We start from the raw sequence: 20,109 nt of genomic DNA, 5'->3' as shown, positions 1-20,109 counted from the left end.
TGCAGTGTGTGGTGCTGCAGGGGAGGACTGTGGGAGACAGCTGCTTGCTCAGGTCATGTGAACCCAAATCTCTGTTTGGAGGGAGACCAGCTTGTCTCCAGTTGTGCCTCCTAAGGCCTTGGGAGAGCTCCCAGTCAGGCTGAGCGAGCGCAGCTCTCACTGGAAAGGCACGATGCAAGCTCCTTTTACATGCCAGTGGAAAGAAAACGAGGAAATAATAGAAAGAGGAAACACCTTGATACAACTGGGAACATATTTTTAATCAGGTTAAATCTTTGAAAGCCTGAAAGCTAATTTTAAATGGAAAATATTCAAAATATGGTTCAACTTTTTTTTTTTTAGGCTGTCATGACAAATAGTGTTGCAACTGTATTATATTGTTGTACCAAATTGAAGAAATGCAGTACATACATCCATTGGTAACTAAGGTATGCAAATGCATGACTTATACATCACTCATCATGATCTAATCTAATCAATACTGATAAATGAGATAACCCTGGCTGATGGGATTACATTTCACTGGAATCGTACCTTTCATGTGACAAATAAAATTGATTGATTGATGATAAATGAAGTCGTAATTCACCGACTGATTCACCTATGCAATAATCAAAACTGGCCAGTGCAACCCCCCAAAAAACCTATAATAATTTCCTTTACATAAATTAAGACATTTTCACCATAACCTGATGCAGAGAAGGCAGAAATTGTTGCAGAAAAATTCACCATAATGCAAGAAATTAAATCTTTGATGTGTTAACATTTTTTACTTTGCTCAAAAATGGAGCAAATGTTGCAAATGTTGAACCCAAAGTTTTGCCATTGCCTCCACCTCCTTAAGTGATAATGGCACATGTAATATTAGGCTATGTAGTTTATTTGCTGGAAGCGTAGAAACTCAATTGTTATGTTAGCCAGCCCCCAGTAGCCGGTGCGAGCCAGCAGGTGAGTAATGAAAATGTTTTATTTCAGAATTGGGAATACTGTGAATATTCCACTCTCTCTTAGAGACACTGCATGCAGAGTATTTATGAACAGGTATTTATGAACAGGCTACTTTGAGACAAGCCAATAGAATTGTTAGTGACACGTCTCATGTTCTGCACGCAGAATATGAGCTGCTGCCCTCCGGTAGGAGCTTTAGTGTTCCTCACTGCAGACTAAACCAATTCAAAAACTCATTTATTCCTGTGTCTATTAAGCTTTTAAATAAGCTGCAGATAAAAGCCAGAACAGGCCCAGGTTGATCGTTTTTGCACTGTTGTTGCACTTGTTATCACGCACTGATATTTATTTTTTGAGTAATGTTAATGTTTGTTTTTTTTGTTTAGTTTCTTTTAAATGTTTATTTATTTAAAACTATATGGACTGTGTGACATGTTGTGGTTTACACACCATTAGGGTCATATTATTGTTTGTTGTATTGTATAGGTATCATGTTGTATATGTTGTTTTTTTATGGCTGCAGCATGGGTTAGGTGCCCAAAACAAATTTCCCACCTTGTGGGGCAATAAAGTTAATCTTAACCTTGACAACTGAAACCATAGCAGCCTACGTTTGGTTATTGGAAGCAGCTCAGCTTAGAGCTGAACAAATGTAGCTTTCCTGTGGAATAAAGTTGTATAAAAAAAATAAACTAAATGTGTGCAACCCATTGTTGTGAAATTATAAAAAAGAGAGTGAAAAAATGTTGCTTGCCATTAAATAAACAGTTGTCATTTCATGATACTTTCTCATCTCTTAATTTTAGATATCAGCTGATACTGCTTCCAGGGGTTTAAAAATCATCATCAGAGTATATAGACCCTTAGTTTTTTTCTTAAAAGTAAGGAGGTACACATTGCACTTGTCCTTTGCAATTCGACACGATCAAAATTGTCTTCCAGACTCTTTGTAGCCTAATACTGGACTAACCTGTGCAAAGCTGCCATTTTTCAAGATAACAGTGTTCTCCATAACAGCTGAAGCTGTAGTGGACAGAAATGAAATGATCTTGCATCACTGGCAGAAAATAAGGTTTAAGGCTAAATGACTTGTGAAGACAAACAGATTTTTTGCAGTGTGAGAACATAAATCAGCTGAAGTCAGGAGAAACCAAACTTCAGCAGGTAGAGCCCATCTGTTTGCTGCTGGTGTATTGATCCCAGAATACCATTAAGCCATTTCTTTAAGGATTCCACTGCATCAGCACCCTGAAGCTAGGATACCTTCATCTGGCCTGGTGCAATGGTCCTACCACCGCTGTAATGATTTTTGATTTGCCTCTTCAATGATGGAATGTAACTTTGTACTCCACTACATTTATTTTTACTTTACCTTTACTACACATTGGTCACATAGAGGTGTAATATATTGATCTCTGCTAACAATGGTTGTGCTTTTATTGTATAATATGAATGCCTTCTTTTTTATTTGAATCTTATCGACACTATTCTGTTCTTGCAGCATCCAAATACATGCATGTTAATTATGTTATGAAATTGTGGCGGTGTTACCTTTGGCTGTAAAGACAAGCTGGCATGAGAAAGCAGAGAATCATTAGCACAATCAACACTTGCTGCATGCCAAAGCCCGGATGCTATGATCTCGTCCAGCTCACAAATTTACACCAGCTTCGTCAGAGAAATGAATGACACTCAGATTACAATTGATCTCTCCTGATCAACTGGAATTTCATGCACACATTTCAAGTGGCTTACAGCTAAGACATATTTTGGCACACATATCTGTTGTGTGTGTGTGTGTGTGTTTGTGTGTTAGTGGACGGCTTGGAAGGAGGGTCTAAGACAAGATTTCTCAGTCTAATTAACGCCTCAGCAACAACAACGCCAACATACGTTTCTACATAAATTTCCCAGCAGCCCTGTTTTCATTTGAAACACTGACAAGGGAGCAGCTCAGCATGTGTGCTTGGAGACTTATGGGAAATGTGTGTGTGTGTGTGTGTGTGTGTGTGTGTGTGTGTGTGTGTGTGTGTGTGTGTGTGTGTGTGTGTGTGTGTCCTGTCATAGGTCATCTTGTGCAAATGCTTTATTCTGACACACTATTGGGAGTATTGTTGGTTCATAGCCAACAGGCACCTTGGGGTTACTGCCACCATCTGCATCATATTGGCAAGATGCACAAAGATCAGAGATTTCAATATAAAGTTTTTATGGCAAAGTGACAGACATAGGATGCTGGTATCTCTGTGACTTTTGATGATGAATGTGTTGCAGGTTTTAACTTATGTGTCATCTTTCAGCTTTCTCAAGAGCTCACATTTGTAGTTATATTGCCGTATGTTTGTTCTGAGATGAGAGAGTGAGATGTGTTCACGTTTTTTGGAATATAGAAGAAAAGTCTGATAATGATAAGTCTACCGATTATCTACTGCACTGTCTTAAGTGTGTTAAATTAGTAAAACCTATATGTGTCTGAGTCTCGGTAGAATATTCCCCACGTAAATATCAAAGTATGTAGATGAGAAAAATTAAATTGTGAGTTCAGCTAAATATAAATTATCACTGGAGAGCAGGAAGAAACTACTTCCAGCGGAGACCCAGTAGAGTAACTGGGCTAAAGTATACTGTGTTTTAACACATTTGCTATAACAGCAAACATGTAGCCAGATTTGCCTTCAATCCCCCACCTATTTCATTTCTAAGCTTTGGTTCAAAACGCAACCATGGTATTTCTAAAAAAAAAAGTGCTGCATCAATAAAAGACAGTGCTGCATTGTAAAGTGTGATCTCATACCTGCCTTTGAGGCTCAGTAAAACGGCAACCACGTGATTCGCGGCATGTGGCATCACATCCACATGGTAGTGGGGGGATGGGTGAAGGAATGGGAGAAGTGGGAAGGGAGAGAACAAAAACAACACCAAGGAAGAAGAGAGAAAGAGGATTAAAGCAGGGGATGAGTTGGAGTAAGAGGGAGGTAGATTATTGAGCAGGAGGGCAAGGCATTAAGAAAGGAAAGGAGGGAAAGAAGGAGAATTAGAGATACTTGCAGAAGATCAACTGAGAGAAAGCAGACAGCACTGTGGCTGGTTCATACAGAGTCCAAAGGTAAACCACAGTGAGGTAGAGTAGATGAACAATCCAAGCAGCGACGGAGTCAGTGAGTCCAACCCACATTGTGTAATCTTACACTTCCCATGGGATTAAGAAACAACTGAATTCACCATCAAAGTAGTGATATTTCTTTGTTTCTCTTTCTCTTTGCATTTCATTACTGCTCGTCTTTTTTTTTATAGCAGCAGCTTCCCCACTCATCTGGCTGCAAAGCAGACAAGTTAAAAGGTGGTCTCTTTATTCTGCAGCCACAAATCTTACACAATGAGTATTATCTCCCATCCCTGTGTGCCTCTGTAATACACAGTAGTGATTCACATTCTCTGTATGTGATTGCATTTCAGTGTGGGTAGCTGTAAATTAATATATCTATACTTCTGCCTCTATGTCTCTTCCATCTTCCTAAGCACGCTGCTATCCTGTACCTCCAATATCGGTACAAGTCCAATTGGCTGGCGAACACTCCGTGTCCGATTAAGACTTGCCAGCCACTGATTTTTATTGGTTGTGTAATGGTGTAGCACCTAAACATTTATCAGGGTCGATGGGCTGTTTGTAGTACAAGCTATTAGAGAATGTAGAGGATGCGAGTGCGAGAGCATAGAAAGTTAGAGCAAGCAGTCTGTGTCAGAATGAACTGTCACATCTGGAGGGAAATTAAAGATGTCACAAGCAGGAAATTGTTTATGGTTTGTTTTTGCTGCAGCATGGCCTGGCCCTGTCTGCTTTGCATTAATGACAAACTACTTTACCGGGAAAGTTGGTGCACTATGGCAAAAAGTTGTAGTATTCACATTGTTGTGGCTTCCAAAATGCTAGAGCCTCATTAAAGAACAATGCTGAATGTAGAGAAAATACTTATAGTTATCTGAGCTCTTTCTCAAACTTTGAACTTCACCCTACCTAACTCTATCTTAACCTGACCTACCTGGCCAAAAGAGGATGAATACATCCGTTTTTTTGGGATTGGGTGCATTGTGTCCTCACCCAGGTGCTGGCTGTCCCACAGCGAATCTCTAGTTGACAAATCTGTGTATAATCCCCTAATGTTCTTAATCCTGGGGTCACATTAAAAAATGGATGAGAAATTAATCTGCTGTCAAGTCTGTCAGGTATATTTTGTCAGTGCCAGTGCTTATTTTCAACCAAATCCTTCTCTATGAGCCAATACAGCCCAAAAACCAACCAGACTAGCCACCCAAATCCCTCTGTACAGACTCTGTCAAATATCCTCTGTCCTTTTGTCCTTGTACTGTGAAGATTTCATTAAAGTGGAGAAGTTTAAAAACAAAACACCCAAAGTGCAGGGCACAGAACGAAGGCTTGGTGTTCTGCTTCCCTGATCTGCTATAAAGCAGCAGTGGTGAGGAGGGAGAGAAACTGTGGCTAGAGACAGACAATTACTTTACAGCTAGAACAGAGCATGTGCTTACGCTCCCCTGGCAGACAGAAAGTTAGAAACTTGGTCACACTGTGCAAATGCATTACGGCTTCCTCCCCCACATGGATGCAAACATCAAGTGTGTTTTGTTTCAATGTCTGCCATATCTGCCTATGCCATACTATGCCGTGCATATGTGCTGCAGTAACCAGTCTAATTTCATTGCTTCTGGCTGAGTGGATCAAAAAGACCCACATTCACTCTTTTTCTACTGTTTGCTCTCCACATTTCATGCAGTAATCTGCGCAAAAGGCAGAATTAAAGTAGCGTCCCTCCGAAGCCAGCCTTTTCTTTTGAGATTGGTAAAAGAGGGGAAATTGGGAGGACATGCTTGTTTTGGGGAAGAGGAATTGCAGGATTCCCTCTCAGGTGAAAGCTCTGGTTTGATCTGTCACATTTTCTGAAACACCACACAGAGCAGAGGCTGCTACAAGAAAAACAGTCCTGTGTTGGTATTTCCTCTCTTTAAAACAATATTCATATGGTTACATTCAGGTGGGTAGTTTTAATTAAATATAAATCAATAAGAAAAGAAGTTACAAAGGAATCACAAATACACAGACACCAGACAAGAGTTCTCTTTTGATTGATTTGGTTGTGTTTTGGAATTTGTCCAACTGTCCTCCACCTTATTCCAGGGGAGTTGTCAGTATGATGTAAGGTGGCTGCCATGATTGTTAATAAAGGTGTCAGCACTCAAGCTCCATCACTCACCTCTGCCAGTCCGTCCTTGTCCCTCAAATAAAAACACACTCTGGCAACAATATATATCACATCTGCAATTCCAAACCACTAAATAGACTTTCTTTGTCCGTCTCATGAGAAAACAGCCAAGAAACAGTTAGGTCTGCTTATCAAACCCCAAACTGCTCATCCAGTCTCCCCTGGCTCTTTTCAACCGACTCAGGCCTGGAGCTAGATAACATAATAGTTTTGTAGCTAAGTAAATGATGCCATGCTTGCTACTGTAAATCATAAATACTGTTAATACAAAATGTTAATGGTTATTTCACAAGTATAAAAAATTTTTTTTACTAATAAACACATACGTAATACAACATAAACATAATTTTGACTGGTCTCATTTCAACTGTGTTTAAAAGATAAGGAATAGTTTAAATCCACACATTTAGGACACACAAATTATTCCAATGAAGGGGCCATTTTTTTTCATTTTCATTATCCTCCTCTACAGCATTTTACACTTCTGTGCCAAACAATGGAATTCCTATTAGATCAGGTGCCTTTGGACAAAATCTTTGAATTTTAATATTACATAAAAATGTGTAGGAACTGCTGTATAGCGACACACAATTTAAATGCTGCAATTTCTGCTGTTTCCGCTACTATGAACCTGCACCAGTCAGATTTGGGCTCATAATAAATGTTCCTTAGATGATTCTGGTGAGTTTAACATTTCATACTGCAACGATAAACGCATGAACGATAAATTAACGCATATAGGGTTGGGTTTTTACTCTGGAATTACGTATTACGTTATACTCAAACTTAAGACCTTTCTTACTACATGTAAATACTGAAAATGTATGTTATATTATGTTCTGCATCGTGTTTAAATTATATGAATTTCTATGATACACTGCACATTGTATATGGAAGCGAAGCATTTAATTCAAAATGAAATAATCTTTTATTTTTTAACAATGGCACCCCCACACCACACACCACTACAAATAAATATGTGCAGCACATGATATTGACATTTGACATTTGACATTTAACCTGAATGATAGTGGATATATAGTTATGATGAGGTGGCCCACACTGCTCATAAAAAAAGCAGTTTGTTCATGATCTAAGTGCCTTCCACTCCTACAGTATACACCCAAGGAGAAGACCTTTCCTTTGATAGGTTGTCTTTTTGTCGATGACTCACATTAAGGGGGAAATTCGTCTCCAACAATCTCTGCCTTCACCCACAGCACCTGCAATCACACGAAATTGGAGGTGTTCCTGCAGTGTTCTGCCTTGTAGTCTTAAAATAGCTTGCGTGCAGCCTTGCTGTGTTCTACTGCAATTGTCAAGATGGGTAAGGCCAGTAGATAAATGCATAGGGCGTTGAGATTACTTGATTTACATACAGCACATTTGCATTTTCTTAGATGTGTAAATCTGAACCAAGTGAATCGTCATGCACATTTTACATGCCGTCTGCTAGCCTCTATGTGGCCTTTAACCTGACAAAAAATGCAGACACACAGGTACAGTTTAATCTCTGCTGAGTCCTGCAACACTCACATGATGTAAATGCATGACAGCATGCATAATTGAATTGGAACATACCCCAATAATTTTGCCATTATGCTGAAATTTGAAACCAGGTTGAATGTAGCAGAAAAATATACTACTACTACTACTACTAAACTACTATAGCATCAAAAATTGTGTCAATTGCATTTAAACATTATGCTTGTTGTATTTACACTTTTTTGCCAAGGTTGATTTAGAATGTTCCTTTCATTCTGTGATACTGTTAAGTATATTTAACCTTAAAGTTTAACAGGTTTTCAGTAAGGCATTTAAGGAGTAATTGAATGCCTAAAAAACATAGAGATGCGGGAGAAAAAAGAGAGGGAGAAAAAATGCACACAGGCGTGCACTGCATTGCATCAGAGAAAAGTTGACAAACAGCTCTTCTTTCTTCTGTTTTTTTTCCAAGTTCATGACTTAGGGAGAAGTCTTGGGTCCCTGCTGAGTTAGAGATGGATGTGCATGTGCCACCACCCTTCGATTTCTCCCAGCTTTGCAGAGTCACCCTGGCAGGGGAATCATGAAGAGACCAGCCCTCTCCAGATCACCTGCAACAGTCCGCTACATGTATCTAATTTTATCTCTGTGTCTTTATTTCATTCCCACTCTTTCTCTCTGTCTGGTGTTGGCATATTCTTGAGCACTTTCTCTTTTTTCATCTCCCTATCGTGTTCATTTTGACCTTCACAAGAAGCAGACAACCTTCCCCTCACTTCAGGCTGCTTTTTGTTACATCCTTTCTTAAATGAGAGAAGAAGGGATGGGCAGAGCTGCAGAAAGGGCAGCTCCCTCAGTATTCAGAATCATGAGCAGCTTTTTGTCATTCCTGCAGAGTGCAAGGGAAGTCACAAACTAAGCTCATAGTGAGACACTGTGAATGTATAGCTCACCATAAGGGCTGAGGGCAGTGTTGGATTTGATGCATATGGACTAAAAGTTCCCTTAGACCACTCTGTGATTGTAGCATAAGTATTGATGTGTCCTATGGAAGCAGCATCAGTATTGCAACACATTGCAGAATGATGAGATCCTGTACAAGGTGTGTCCTGCAGTGGGGGTTTCTTTTTTGTACAGCGTGGGTGTGGCTAACATCTTCACTGCACCAAGGCAAAACTTCCACTGGATATATATCTGTGTGATAGGTCAGTCAACACAAGCTAGAGTAGCAGACACAAAGTACTGCACCTCACACGTTGCTGGTGTACATGAATCCCACTTTTATTTTTCACAGAAAAAAAAATGATGTTAGTTTTTTTTCTGGTTTGTTTTGGTTACATTTAAACCACTATGAAAAACTGTAGCACCAGAGCAGATTCTATTGCCCATTCTTTGATAAAAATGTCAATTGTGTGCCATTTTTCAGTTTTGATCAGCTTTGATTAGGGATAAACATTTACTTCGTATATACATATATATATATACATATATAAATAAAAGACTAGCACTTTGTTTATTTTTCCAGTCATTTGCAAAATAAAACAGAGAAAATTGTATATCTTATTATTTTTTTTTCTTCATTTAAATCACAACAAATACATTTAAAGCAAATAAAAAAATTGGGCTGCATTTAGCATAAACCAAGCAGGGAATCAGCCTTCATGATGATTATTATATATTTATATATTTATATGTATACATATATATCATGTTTATATACAAGTATGGCACTTGATTACACAAAAGCAAGAAAAAAAACACTTCACAAATAAAAGCAGTGGGCGCTTTGGTGTGTCATAAATTAAGGAAGTCACAGACGTTAGCGTTTGCAGCAGATTCACCAGATACTGTTTTGCAAGTCAGCTATAAAGCAATGGAACGATTACATATGTTAAGGTCGGTGGTGCAACACAGGCAACATAAAAACATGAATTACGCTGATGTATTTCAACTAGGTCGAACCATAGTCAGTAAGAATTTATATATCTATGCATATATAAATCTGGATGATAGATTTGTCCTTTAACCACTGTCTATGGTGCCATTTAATTAGGTTGATGCTAAAAACAGGTGGAAAGAAAAGGTCTTAAAAACACCGTCAGGTCAGTAGCACATTTTGGATAAGGTCAGGCCCTCAAGTGTTCACCTCTTAGTGCAATTTTTGCATTTACTCTCTTCAAGTACAGCAGAACAAGCCCACAAAGAGTAAATATGTGAACACGTTAACATGATCTCCGTTTAGCATCTTACAGAGTATAAACGTTACTAAAAAGTTGCATCAGTGCAATAATAAATAAGTAAACAAACGTGTAAGCCACGCTTGCCATGGAGTCCTTAAAAGACCAACAACTCAAAAAAAATCTGCCCACTCTTAAAGTCATGACACGAATTAGGCGTGCGGAGCTGTCCATCATGTCCATCATGTATTTTTTTTATTTATTTTTTTACATGTTTTCACTCCTTCCTTTTCATGTGTTACACATAAGCAGAGTCACTGGACTGAGTGCGGCCAAAATTAGGCACACTCATTCTCGGCAAGTCCTTATTTCTGATTTCATAAATGGACTTCCGCCGAGCCTGCACACCTCGCACGGCCGTTTTGATTTTCCTCCACCCCAGATGATTGAGTTCTGCCAGGTTCAGCACCACACAAAACCCACTGACCGCGAACATGAAGACCAGGAACACTGTCTTCTCCGTGGGTCTGGAGACGTAGCACTCGACATCTTTTATGCAGGGGTAGCGATCACATTCGTACACCGACGGGACGTTGAATCCATACAAGAAATACTGACCCACCAAAAAGCCTATTTCCAGCGCGTTTCTGAAAACCACCTGGATGATGTAAAACCTGGAGATGCCCTCTTGTCGCCTCAATTTGGACTTTGTAGTTCTCATTGCCGAATTAGGGATCTCTTTGACTTCTAAACAGTCCGGCTCGGCTTCTTTGGTGGAGTTCTCTGTGTTCTGAAGTACTCCATTAATAATGGTGTTCTTTATCTTTTTGCTCTCGTCTCGCTTCAGTGAATCTTGATCCTTATCTAGTGTTAGATAGACTGTTGAGTACCGCCGCTCCTTCTGCTTGGCCGACTGATGCACCGAGTACGTGATAAAACAAAGACTCGGGGTGCACACCATGATGATTTGAAACACCCAATATCTAATGTGTGAAATGGGAAATGCCTTGTCGTAGCATGCCTGGTTGCAGCCCGGTTGTAAGGTGTTACAAACAAACATGGTCTGCTCGTCATCATAGACAGTCTCTCCAACTATTGCTACGATTAGAATCCGGAAGATGACCACCACTGTTAGTAGGATCCTAAAAAGCAAACAAAGAAACAAACAATGTGAAAATAAGTGTAGATATATGTGTGTTAACTGATACAAATGTGGTTGAGTTGTGCGCAGCGTCGGTGGCTGAAGCGCTCACAGTTCAATTCGGGTGTGTTGGATTTAGGGAGCTGTCCAGTGCTGAAACAGGACGCTCTTTAGGGATATGTGTTTTTTACTGTGTACTTGTAATGTGTGTACTTGTGTGGCTTGTGTTCTCTGATTTAATGGCTGAAATGAAATGGCATGTAAGCAATCAGCGTCGCTTTGACTGTACCTGTGTGAGCTTCGTTAATGGAAAGAGGGGATACCACCGACTCTCTCAATCTCTTTCTGCCACCCATGAGTGCACAACCACCACTCAAACTCACCAACAAACATCAAATGGATACGTGGATGAATGAATACATGAAATGACACATGAATTTTAGTTTGGTTAAGGCTGTTTGCAACATCATCCCATCTTCTGAAACGACAGCTGTCAACTGATTTACTAAGCTGACTCGTTTAGGAGGAGGGAAAAAAGGATATCTGTGAAACACGACAGAAGAATCCACAACACAGACACGAAGGACTGGGCACCATGCTAAAGAAGATCCTTGAAGCACAACACAGAAACGGGGGACTGGGAACCATGCTAAAGACGATCCTGGAGGCTGCTGCGTTTCTTCGGTTCTTGGTTTTTGTTGATCATCTTACCTTCCTATCATAGTAGAGTGCTGCTGGACAGCAGCCTCCAGGAGCCTCTCTAGTATAGTCCATTCCCCCATTTCTGTGCATCCGGAGAAGACTAGAGCACAACGGCACTCTGTTCAAATCCCTCCAAAAAAAAAAGCGCGTTATTTCCCGTCCTGTCTCTCTCTGACTCTCGTTGTTTTCAGTCTCCAAAGCGTCCGATTTTAGCTAAAAAATGCATCTGTCACGGGATGCTGCTGCCGTCCCCGTTTCTCTCCGTCTCTCTGCGCGCTATCTGGTTGGTTATGTGCTGAGCGCGCAGCGCCAGTGAGCGTCCTGCTGTGTGTGCCGAGCGCTCCCACGACGTTGCCACACTATTCCTTGTCATGGGAGTCTGAAGGGCTGATTACTATAAGCCCTCCTATTTTCGATCTTCAGATCAGGTTGATGGGTTGCGCGCTGCGTGTGGATGGAGGGAGGTTGGATTTAATGTCTTGCCAGCGTTAATCCGCCTTTAAGTAGTCTCCCCCCGCCCATGCGTCACATACGCGCAGACAGGTCGGTGGAGCGCAGCCAGGAGTACCAGGGCTTCTGATTTTTTATATTTTAGTTCTGTATATAGCGAAGCTATTCAGTGGACAGAACGATCGTGGCCAGAGTGGTGTATAGCCTTTAATGCCTTGAGTTTGTACATATTAGTATGAGTGGCTTTACGTGAGAATCAATCCCCTAACCTCCCTGTATTGTTAAACTAATCTCGCGGAGCTGTAGAACCACCAAACCACCAAATTTGCACCATATAACAATATACATCCTTCCGGCACAGGTCTTGTGATTTTACCGTGGTCTGTGCACGAGGTTCAAGGTGACTTTCGTGTTTTAACTTGCTACTGTTATGCAGATAGTTGCAATAACATGTGGCCTATATGCAGCAAATCACATAATTGTAACAAAATAAATGGACCCAATCTTCCTGTCTTGGAGCGTACAGCCTCGCATGCCCAGAGGTATCCCTCCGCAGGCTGCTGGCCCGGCTGGTAGAGCTGTTGTTTTCACCTCGGGCAAAGATGATGCTGGACACATTGACAGAGTGAAAGTACCGTCAGAGTTGCTAATCGCTTTACGAGGCAGCCTGCCTGCCGGTCTGTCTCTCTGTCTGTGTGGAGGTTTAAAAATAGAAGCAAAATATGTGACCCCGCCCTGTATATAGCTCTGAGATTTGATCAATTTAGAGCGCTGCATTATGTGTACACTAATATTAGACTATTGTGTGGTTTGACACTATCCATGTCACTTATTAATGCGATTGTCTATTTAAACTTAAATGAGTGGCTATGTATTAACACTGCATGTAGCCTTAGAGACTCATAGCATATTATTAAGTTTCTTGATTATTATATAACCATGTAAAGTAGTGCATTGATGCGCTTTTAATCAGCAGTATTTGGTAATGTATTTATTGAATTGGAATACGATTCACCTTCCAGGAAGTTCTTTGGTACCTACCTAGGGATTTGTTTCACTAATTGATAACCAAGTTATTATTAATATATTATTATTGTTAGCATCATCTAAATGTATCCAGTAGGTTTACAGGTAGGCAAGGTGAGCTGAAACTTTGTGTGGTTTATTTCTCATGAGGTGGTTTATCCTCTCCGCTCACTGTAATCTTCTCTAATTCAAATCTTTAATAACCTTTGCTCATCCATCACGTGACAGAAGGACAGAGCCTCGCTGCTTTCGAGACACTGAGAGAGAGAGAGAGAGAGAGAGAGAGACAGATGGAGAGATAGAGAAAGAGAGAGACACACAGATAGGCAGAAAGAGAGAGGGAGAGAGAGACAGATGGAGAGACAGAGAGACACACAGAGAGGCAAAGAGCGAGAGAGAGAGAGAGAGAGAAAATGACAAACACACACATACAAATACACACACAGGCGCGCACAATCTCTCTCTTTCTCTCTCTCTCTTTCTCTCTCCCTCACACACACTCACACACACCTGCACGCACACACAAGATATACTGTATATACAATAAATATAAATCAGTCAAGGTTGTCTTAATGTTCAAATGTTGACAACATTCTTATTTTAGCAATTGAATTAGAGAGAGAGAGAGAGTGAGAGAGTGTGTGAGAGAGAGAGAGAGAGAGAGAGAGAGAGAGAGAGAGAGAGAGAGAGAGAGTCAAATCCTGAAAAACAACCTTATGTTTGAGATTCAAACTGAAAAGAAAGAAAGATGTGTCTCCTGCAAGTCCCGGTTCTTGTTTATTAAAAACCTGTACATATCCACATATAAATTGCACTTGAGTACAAACAAAGAATTTGACGACAACACACGAATTCCTGCTTTGGAGCCATTACTTGGGTTGTTGGCACAGAAAGGAGGGAGGTAACAGAGGGTGAGGACGGGGGCAGTCTGGCGCTTAGAAGCACTTCCTGTGGACGATGGAGGGTCCAGCCTCATCATACTCCTGCTTGCTAATCCACATCTGCTGGAAGGTGGACAGAGAGGCGAGGATGGAGCCACCGATCCACACAGAGTACTTCCTCTCAGGGGGGGCGATGATCTAACCACAGACACACGTGTTCATTTAGGACTCTGCTCATAGAAATGTCAGTCATATTCACTAAACAGTCAAAGTTACCTTAATCTTCATGGTGCTGGGGGCCAGAGCAGTGATCTCCTTCTGCATGCGGTCTGCGATACCAGGGTACATGGTGGTGCCGCCGGACAGCACGTTGTTGGCGTACAGGTCCTTACGGATGTCAATGTCACACTTCATGATGCTGTTGTAAGTGGTTTCGTGGATGCCAGCAGATTCCATGCCTGTGCAAACACAGCGGACAAGTTAGTGGATTTTACCCCCCGCTGAAAAGAACACATCTGACACCGCCTTCAGCTGTCGTAACAGGTGCTGAAATGGACAGCTCCGCTAACAGCTGCGCGCTCTGTGGCTCAAATGTGAATAATAAGTCCCTGCTTTAGATTACTCAGTCATGTCTATTTATCGAAGCAGCAGTTGGATAAACTCTGACCTCCAGTTGGTGATCATAATTAGACAGCCAACCACTTATATGAGCAATAAGCACGTCTATTTTCGGAAAACAATCCCTTCATCCAGTGTTTATTCTGATTTAATAACATATTTATGTTCGCCTGAAACTCTTGGCAAACAGAAAAAGGCGAGTTTAGTTTTAGCTTGTTTCAAAACAGTTTCACATTATTCCGTTTTTTTTTTATTTGCGCACAAAACTAGTGAAATGATCGTTTCATTTGTTTATAAGAACGTTAATGTAATACTTTAAGCAAACTCGTATACTAAAATAGTATAGTAAAGACCCCAAAGCAAAGTCACTGTTAGAAACCTTTAAATCTACAGTTCATGGCACAGTGTCACTTCAACTAAATAAAGTCTTCGATGTCTACGCTCGCCTTTACGCACCAATGAATGAGGGCTGGAAGAGTGTCTCTGGGCAGCGGAAACGCTCGTTGCCGATGGTGATGACCTGACCGTCGGGCAACTCGTAGCTCTTCTCCAGGGATGAGGAGGAAGCGGCGGTGGCCATCTCATTCTCAAAGTCCAAAGCCACGTAGCACAACTTTTCCTTGATGTCACGCACGATCTCGCGCTCAGCTGGAGAGGATCAGATTTGTTTTGTGTCAGTGAAATGTCCATCATCAAAAAAATTTGAAGATAATTACATGCGCGTGATAAGTATTTCCCCTGGTTTCAATTGATTAAACAATTTCTTAAAATGAAAAGTTTACTTTCTCAAAAAACAAACTACATCATGTCCTTTTTCTTTACAAATTTTATCGTGCAGATGGATGCACACAGATTCGTGTTTTTGTCTTCTGTGCATGTTTAGGGTCGAGGAGTGTAACTAAATTAAAGTAATGATAATTTGGAAATAAAGTACGTGATGCGTTATAGCCAACTTAAGTTAGTCAGAAATATGAATTAGTATATTCTATACTCACCAGTTGTGACAAAAGAGTATCCACGTTCAGTTAGAATCTTCATGAGGTAATCTGTGAGGTCACGACCGGCCAAATCCAAACGCATAATGGCGTGAGGAAGAGCGTAACCCTCATAGATGGGCACGTTATGGGTCACACCGTCACCGGAATCCAGGACAATACCTGATGATGAATACGTAAACATTTCATTCATATATTAACTCACTGAACAAAATCGCTTGCACACCTGAGGAATCTGTTTTACCTGTGGTACGTCCAGAGGCGTACAGAGACAGCACGGCCTGGATAGCCACGTACATTGCGGGGACATTAAAAGTCTCGAACATAATCTGGGTCATCTTTTCTCTGTTGGCTTTTGGGTTGAGGGGGGCTTCTGTCAGCAGGGTGGGGTGCTCCTCCGGGGCCACGCGCAGCTCGTTGTAGAAGGTGTGGTGCCAGATCTTCTCCATGTCGTCCCAGTTGGTGATGATGCCGTGCTCGATGGGGTACTTCAGGGTCAGGATGCCTCTTTTGCTCTGGGCCTCGTCACCGACGTAGGAGTCCTTCTGGCCCATACCAACCATGACGCCCTGATAACAGAAAGGATCAGGAAATTAGTGATATGGTAGTGAACTACTACTAACCACCACAAAACATCCTTACTACTACTATAAGCAGATTTAAACTGTATTTTTAGAATAATAAATGGACTGTTTTTCTAAATTATTAGTTGTAGATGCGTAATGTTTGTGCGCAATTACGCACGTTGGATCTGGCCCTCCAAAGCCATAGACTATTTTTAATGTGATGTAAACGACTTAAAGTGATAGTTATGGTTTGCATGTATGTGCGTGTGTGTGTGTGTGTGTGTGTGTGTGTGTGTGTGTGTGTGTGTGTGTGTGTGTTTACCTGGTGACGGGGGCGACCAACTATGGAAGGGAAGACGGCGCGAGGTGCGTCATCGCCGGCGAACCCAGCCTTCACCAGGCCGGAACCGTTATCACACACCAGGGCGGTAGTCTCTTCGTCGTCGCACATGGTGTCCGCTCAGCTCTGCAACACACACGAGGACGCGCGCACAGACGCACGCAGAGGCACGGTTAGATCCAGTAATACAATCCCCTGTTTGTTTGGATTGAAGATATTACATTCTCTTCATAGACCGAAAAAAACACAATTTTTGTGGACAAACAACCAAGGGAATGGTGGGTTGTTGTGGCGCTGCTGAAGCTTATATTATATACTGTGCAAGTGCATGTTATAGGATTGTGTTAGTATTCAGATTTTATTCGATGGGTCACTAACACTGTTAGACAACTGTTTAAAGTTAATATTGTTTTAGTATTTCACAACGACTGTAATCCGAAAAAGAAAAGAAGCTGATGAACCACATGCCGATGTTGTGAGATGATCCGTTTCAGTTAGGTGATGATATTTGGTTAAGCAAAGATGGAAATCGCTGCCATTTGCGTTAAAATCTTGTATCGATCCTCTTGTGATAAATCCACTGGTTGGCCGTTTTTAGTCCTTCATTCAGCCGTGCAGGTACTCACCAGATCAGCACCAGGCGCCAGACTTCAGTCAGTGTGTAAACCAGGGGTGCCGAATTGTCACGTCGGGCCAATTTATACCCTGCCAAATGTCCATATTTGGTATCCCATTGCCCAATTGACAACAGACACTCCATGAAGGGCATGACAGTGTCAAGGAACTCCCGCGTCGACACCTGTGCCTGCCGCCGGTGTATGGAGGACAGCGGCGTGGACAGACAGACAGACGATGACGGGCTTCCTTTTGATCTCTTCCAATCGATAAATCACGATAATATTATTAAAACCCACTCTGTGTCTGTGAAAGGCCTATTCTAGTAAATGAAAGCAACAGTATGACTCAATTCTGTCTAATGTCAGCATAATAATTATATAATGTTAGTGTTTTAAGGCAAACTGAATAAAACGTCCCTTTGAAGGACACAGGCCATAAAAAGTAGAATCAACAGATTGAAAACAGAAAGAGCCACAACCCAAGCCACGTCTGTATCTGGATATCCAAACAAGGGTACTTATAAAATGAATATATCCACATTTTTTGATTTTCTTAATAATAACTTATTCCACTTCTTTTGTGTCTGTGTTTCTGGAAAGGTCTCCTAAACATATTAGAGTTTAGACTTGCAGGACACATGTAGCCCTACAGTACCAAATGGGGAGACCACTTGTGCTACACAGCTGGTGTCAGCAGCTGTTTGACTCTATTAGAAGCTCCAAGCCCCACATTTCAGATTTGTCTGAACAAAGAAGGGGAAGCCACTGCTGCAGACCAAACATTCCTATTTTAGTACAGCGTAAGTGTCCCCCCACTCAAAACAGTTTTATTACATTACATGCACATAACATACTCATGAACAAAAATATGCTGCTGGACTCAACATATGGCAAATGAATATTGATATATTTGCAGATACATTCATAGATCTAATTAGCATAAAATCAATGAGTTTCCATAATTCTAATGAGCTACTTGGGTTATTGATTGGTCATGCAACATTGCTGTCCGCATGTGGAACATTTTGAAATAATTCAAATGAATGCTCTCTTGGTTTCCCATTTGCATTTTTCACTTTGATTGTTATAGAGAAATCCTAATGCAAACCAGATACTAAATTATTTTTCAATGTCTTCGGCAGAAAATTCAAACTAGAAAGCACAATATTCAGTCAAAAAATATAAAGATCTAACAGGAAGAAATCCTTTGGCCTGAGTGTAATATCAAAGGTTATCGCAGTGTATTGAATTCATTCTCTTTGGCATATTTCTCTTCCTCTGTCTGAACACATACTGGTACCTCAAACACCAACCACTGGTCCTGTAATTACCTTTTTATGTAATAAAAGTCAAGGCAATGTCTTGTTCTGTGTAAGAAACCTTTACAGATAAATCAAAAGCAATGTTGATACTTTTTGTTGTTCCCGACATCAAAACAATAAAGAAAAAGGAACAGCTCTTGTTGTGACACATGCCATATTCTTTCTTTATTTATGCACTAAGAAAGAATAAGACATAAGACAATGACATTGCCGGTTTACTTGAAATAGACAGGGAGCGAGCTCTGAAGGCTGTAAAATAACATTGGCTAAGAGCAGTGGATGGTCCCACCACAAGGAGGACAAGACAAAAGGGCACAGCAAGCCATGAATCATATGCTGCTGTCACCCGACCCCGAGCCATAACCCTTCACTGTGTGACTCTTTGTTTTGGTCTTATGTAATGAATGGTAGGCTGTGGTCTGCTTTAAGCATCCTTTGCCTCAGTATTCAAATAATGCTAAATTTTTTTGACCAAAGCTTAGTTAACTTTGTCTAAGGAGAACAGAACTGTTAAGAACAAGAAGGAATGGTGGACTTTCAACATGAGTTTGCCCTTCTGCCAAAATATTAAGTCATTTTAAGTAAGTAAGTGTTTGCCGCTATCCTTTTTCATATGTGTGTTCAGGTACTGTCACTGCTAGGGCAAGGGCTCAGGATGTATATAGTGGTATTTGTTATACTGTAAACTGTTTGTTGTGCTTGTTCTCAGAGCAGCCACGGGTGTGAAAGGTTCATGCCAGACTCAGGATTAGACAGAGACACTTGGAGGCTGCTCAAACAGTCCTGTAGTGTGACTTTTACTTTAGCTGTTGCTACTGAGATTAAATCATTGTGGCACGGTCATTCTCCTCCTACTCATGACCCCTCAGGAAATCGGCCTCATTGCTCAGCACTAGAGATGAGATAATGAGGACAAAACCGTCCAGTAAAAAAAGAAACTATTGATTTTTCTGTGGGAATTTCACATCATAAACAGAGTACAAGCCCTTTTAAAGAACCCTGAGGGTAAGTCATTTGCCTGATGCAGGCAAGGTTTTATATCTAAATCAATAATGTGCACATATATGGGAATGTCCCCATGCTAGATTGTAGCATTCAAGCGGTTCATCAAAAACGTGCTCAATACAACTGGTCTAAAAGCACTTTGTTCTTTCCAACATAGCACATATATCTGTGTTGAGTGTCAGGGGCTATTTAAAGGTCACAGCATAAAGAAGATGTGAAACATATTGCTCAGTGAAAATTGGGTGTCCTCCCTCTCTCTCTATCTCTCTCTCTCTCTCTCTCTCTCTCTCTCTCTCTGGTCAGTGCACTGAATACTGAGTGACAAGCTGTTGGCTTATGTTAAAGTCTTCTGCTGGGTAGCTCAAAGGAGCACAGGGCTTGGATAGCTGTCAGTGTGGCTGCAGTTAAACAGCAAATATTTGCTTTATCATTTATACTTGGATAGTCTCACTTTCCTAAAATGCACAGTTTAAAGTTTTTATACTTTATGAACATCTGTTTTGTAGTAGGCTCATAGGCAACACGCGTTAGGACTACGGTGAAAAGACACAAGGAAAATA

At 40.9% G+C, this 20,109-nt stretch overlaps 2 protein-coding genes across 2 annotated transcripts; both read right to left on the bottom strand.

Annotated features, from left to right (window-relative positions):
- Nucleotides 1–10,184: 10,184 nt before the first annotated feature.
- gjd2b (gap junction protein delta 2b) lies at nucleotides 10,185–12,053 on the bottom strand. Its single transcript, XM_028566630.1, has 2 exons — nucleotides 11,739–12,053; nucleotides 10,185–11,028 (listed from the first exon to the last, which is right to left on the bottom strand). The coding sequence occupies exons 1-2, from the start codon at nucleotides 11,807–11,809 to the stop codon at nucleotides 10,185–10,187; spliced, it is 915 nt and encodes a 304-aa protein (XP_028422431.1). The 5' UTR covers nucleotides 11,810–12,053.
- A 1,905-nt stretch (nucleotides 12,054–13,958) lies between these two features.
- On the bottom strand, nucleotides 13,959–17,338 carry LOC114546752 (actin, alpha cardiac muscle 1). The gene is made up of 7 exons (XM_028565781.1): nucleotides 17,232–17,338; nucleotides 16,588–16,731; nucleotides 15,944–16,268; nucleotides 15,700–15,861; nucleotides 15,161–15,352; nucleotides 14,363–14,544; nucleotides 13,959–14,284 (listed from the first exon to the last, which is right to left on the bottom strand). Exons 2-7 carry the CDS (start codon nucleotides 16,714–16,716, stop codon nucleotides 14,141–14,143), a joined length of 1,134 nt encoding a protein of 377 aa, XP_028421582.1. The 5' UTR covers nucleotides 16,717–16,731; nucleotides 17,232–17,338; the 3' UTR covers nucleotides 13,959–14,140.
- Between the last annotated feature and the right edge of the window lie 2,771 nt (nucleotides 17,339–20,109).

Source organism: Perca flavescens, chromosome 20, assembly GCF_004354835.1.
Source record: "Perca flavescens isolate YP-PL-M2 chromosome 20, PFLA_1.0, whole genome shotgun sequence".
In the NCBI taxonomy this organism is placed as follows: domain Eukaryota; kingdom Metazoa; phylum Chordata; class Actinopteri; order Perciformes; family Percidae; genus Perca; species Perca flavescens.
The sequence above is the reverse complement of the archived record's forward strand: the minus strand, read 5'-3'. Positions and strand labels throughout refer to the sequence as shown.